This window comes from Octopus bimaculoides, chromosome 30 (genome assembly GCF_001194135.2).
Source record: "Octopus bimaculoides isolate UCB-OBI-ISO-001 chromosome 30, ASM119413v2, whole genome shotgun sequence".
Lineage (NCBI taxonomy): Eukaryota > Metazoa > Mollusca > Cephalopoda > Octopoda > Octopodidae > Octopus > Octopus bimaculoides.
In genome coordinates this window covers 7,578,559-7,581,417 of record NC_069010.1, presented here as the reverse complement: position 1 = coordinate 7,581,417, position 2,859 = coordinate 7,578,559, and the positions used below count along the sequence as shown (strand labels likewise).

Genomic DNA, 2,859 nt, shown 5'->3' with positions numbered 1-2,859 from the left:
AGCAGAAATATAACAAAAAAAACGTTACTCTGAGTTTCACGTTCCCATTCATCGGACAATTTTGTTAGAAATGGAGGAAGGATAACGATGCTTACTCCGGTATATATATATATATATATACATACACACACACTCACACTCTCACACACACACACACACACACACACACGGAGAGATGTAGCAAGGTTCTTGAGTTTGGGTAAAAGAATATACAAGTGGATCAGTTAATTGACTATGATTGATAATGTATATGTGTGAGCCTGGCTGTGCGGTTAAGAAACTTGCTTTCACACCGCATGTGTGTGTGTGTGTGTGTGTGTGTGTGTGTGTGTGTGTGTTTTGTCGTTCATTCATTTCGGTCTCTTTCTGTATTACAGATAAGTCAACTTGTGGAAGATATACAGAAACTACGAGCTACATATAACAGCTTGCAGGAATCAACGTCAGCTCGAGTGAGTATATATGTATATATATATATATATATATTATATATAGCAGAGTCACTAGTACGGGTGTATATGTGAATGTGTGTCTATAATGTAGAGTTGCTGTTACGTGGTGTGTACATGGATGTATATATTCCACAGTCACAATTGTGTAAGGAGCATGTATAAATGAGTATATTTTTTGTTCTTTAATTGTTTCAGTCATTAGATAGTGGCCATGCTGGGGCACCACCTTGAAGAACTTTTAGTCAAGTGGATCGACCCCAGTTCACGAGTATTTTTGTTAAGCTTGGTACTTATTCTATCAATCCGTTTTGCCAAACTGCTAAGTTAGGGTAACATAAACATACCAGCAGTGGTGGAGGTCAAACACAGCCACAAAGGCACACATAGGATTCTTTCAGTTTCCGTCTACCAAATCCACTCACAAAGCTTTGGTCAGCCCAAGGCTATAGTAGAAGGCACTTGTCCATGGTGCCACGCAGTGGGACTGAACCCAGAAACATGTGGTTGGGAAGCTAACTTCTTCCCACTCATTGAAAAAATATGAAATATTTCTTTTTTGTAACAGTTTAACTTGAAGCAGAAAGTTCTAGTTTTATCACAGTGTGTATATGTATGTGTATATATATATATATATATATAATCGTTTGACGTCCATCTTCCATGCATGCATGGGCAGGACGGCTGACAGAAGCCAGCCAAGTAGAAGACTACCCCAGGTTACTGTGTCTGTTTTGGCAGGGAGCTGGATGCCCTTCATGACAGCAACCACTCAGAGTGATATATATATATATATATATATATAGATATATAACTGTATCTGTATAACATCCATGTACATGTATATGCTAGCATAAAGCCCCTCCCCTCAGGTTTCATAGGCCTTGTGAGCTGTATGGCAACCTCATTTGTGCTGGTGGCATGAGAAAAAAGCACTTAGTACACACATTTAAGTGGTTGGCGTTAGGGACGGCGTCCAGCCATAGAAACCATGCTGGAGCAGACGTTGGGGCCTAATGAATTCCTTGGACCCATTGGGTCCTTCCAAGCAACCCAACTCATTCCAGTATGGAGAAGGGGACATTGAATGATGATGATGATGAGGAGGAGGAGGAGGATGTGTGTGTTATGTTTTTATATATATGTGTGTGTGTGTGTTGTGTTCTGTTGCTAAATCTTCTGTTACTCCTTACTTAAAGATCTCCAAGCTAGAGTTGGCCATTAGCAGGAAGAACAAGGCCTTCCATCTCCTGGAACTCAAGTTGAAATCAAAGGAAGAATTTGATGAGTTACAGCAAAACCTCATGTAAGTCTTATACTGTTGTTTAGTTGTGTGTGCGTGTGTGCGCCTGTGTTTATGTGTGTGAACTGTGTTATGTTGATCTGTGTGAGTGTATTTGCATGAGCCGTTGCGTGTATGTGTGAGAGCTGTTCTGTGTGAATGTGTATGTGTGTGTTTGAGCGCCACCCTTTCATACTGGCTTATCTCTGCAGTTCTTGCCTTCTCCCACTCCACAATCCTTTTACAAATTCTTTGCTTTCTCTCTCTCTCTCTCTCTTTCTCTCTCTCTCTCTCTCTCTCTCTCTCTCTCTCTCACACTCACATATCCATTTCTGGCTTGACAACCCCACTTATTTCTTGTCAAAGCCCCTTTCGTGTCCAGACTTCTCGCTCTCTCTCCAGCCAGTTATAGGAAATTTCACCATATTTGACTGTCTCTCTCTCTTCTCCTTCCAGTTCAATGAAGTCCTCTGAGTTCTCCGAGCTGTGTGACGATGAAGAACCATCGTCTCCAACGTCTGAAAGGTCTCTCGAGATGTTGTTGATGCTGGACAAAGCCAAAAGTGAACAGAGGTCCACACCAACGCAGCACCAAGATTCTGACTCACAGCCATTAAATTTAACAGAATCTGAAAATTCCGGTGAGTCACTTGTTCCACATACTTTTAATATCTATAATACATTCCATGTCACCCTTGACCTAGCTGGGACTTTGCACCAGCCACAGATTTGGTCAGCAGGCTCCCTGTGCCCCCCAGTAGAATCCATGCTGGTGGATGCTCTAAAATCAGACACTGTAGCATGGTATAGTCTTCTACCTGGCCAGCTCTTGTCAAACTCTCCAAGCCTTGCCAGCATAGAAGATTCATTCTGTGCTGTGTATTTATATATATAAATATACATGATGATGCTGATGATGATTATCATCAACATCATCACAGTAAATTTGGTAACATAAGGATTAACCTAATTTAGTGTTTCTCAACCATTTCTTATCTATGGACCCCTCTGATTACTATTTTATTCTGGTGGAACCCCCCATAGCCATTCGATGTTTAAGAATTAGTTTTATAGAAACTTCTTTCAAAATTCCTATTTTGTTTTTCACACATTAACTTGTGTAGATTA

At 40.7% G+C, this 2,859-nt stretch overlaps 1 protein-coding gene across 1 annotated transcript in view; it reads left to right on the top strand.

Moving 5' to 3' along the window:
• The window catches only part of LOC106877929 (homeobox protein cut-like 1), a 32,019-nt gene that overhangs the window by 3,277 nt on the left and 25,883 nt on the right, over positions 1–2,859 (top strand). Inside the window, exons 3-5 of the mRNA XM_014927003.2 lie at positions 378–452; positions 1,649–1,755; positions 2,188–2,372. Coding sequence (XP_014782489.2) covers positions 378–452; positions 1,649–1,755; positions 2,188–2,372 — 367 coding nt within the window. The remainder of the gene's footprint in view (positions 1–377; positions 453–1,648; positions 1,756–2,187; positions 2,373–2,859) is intronic.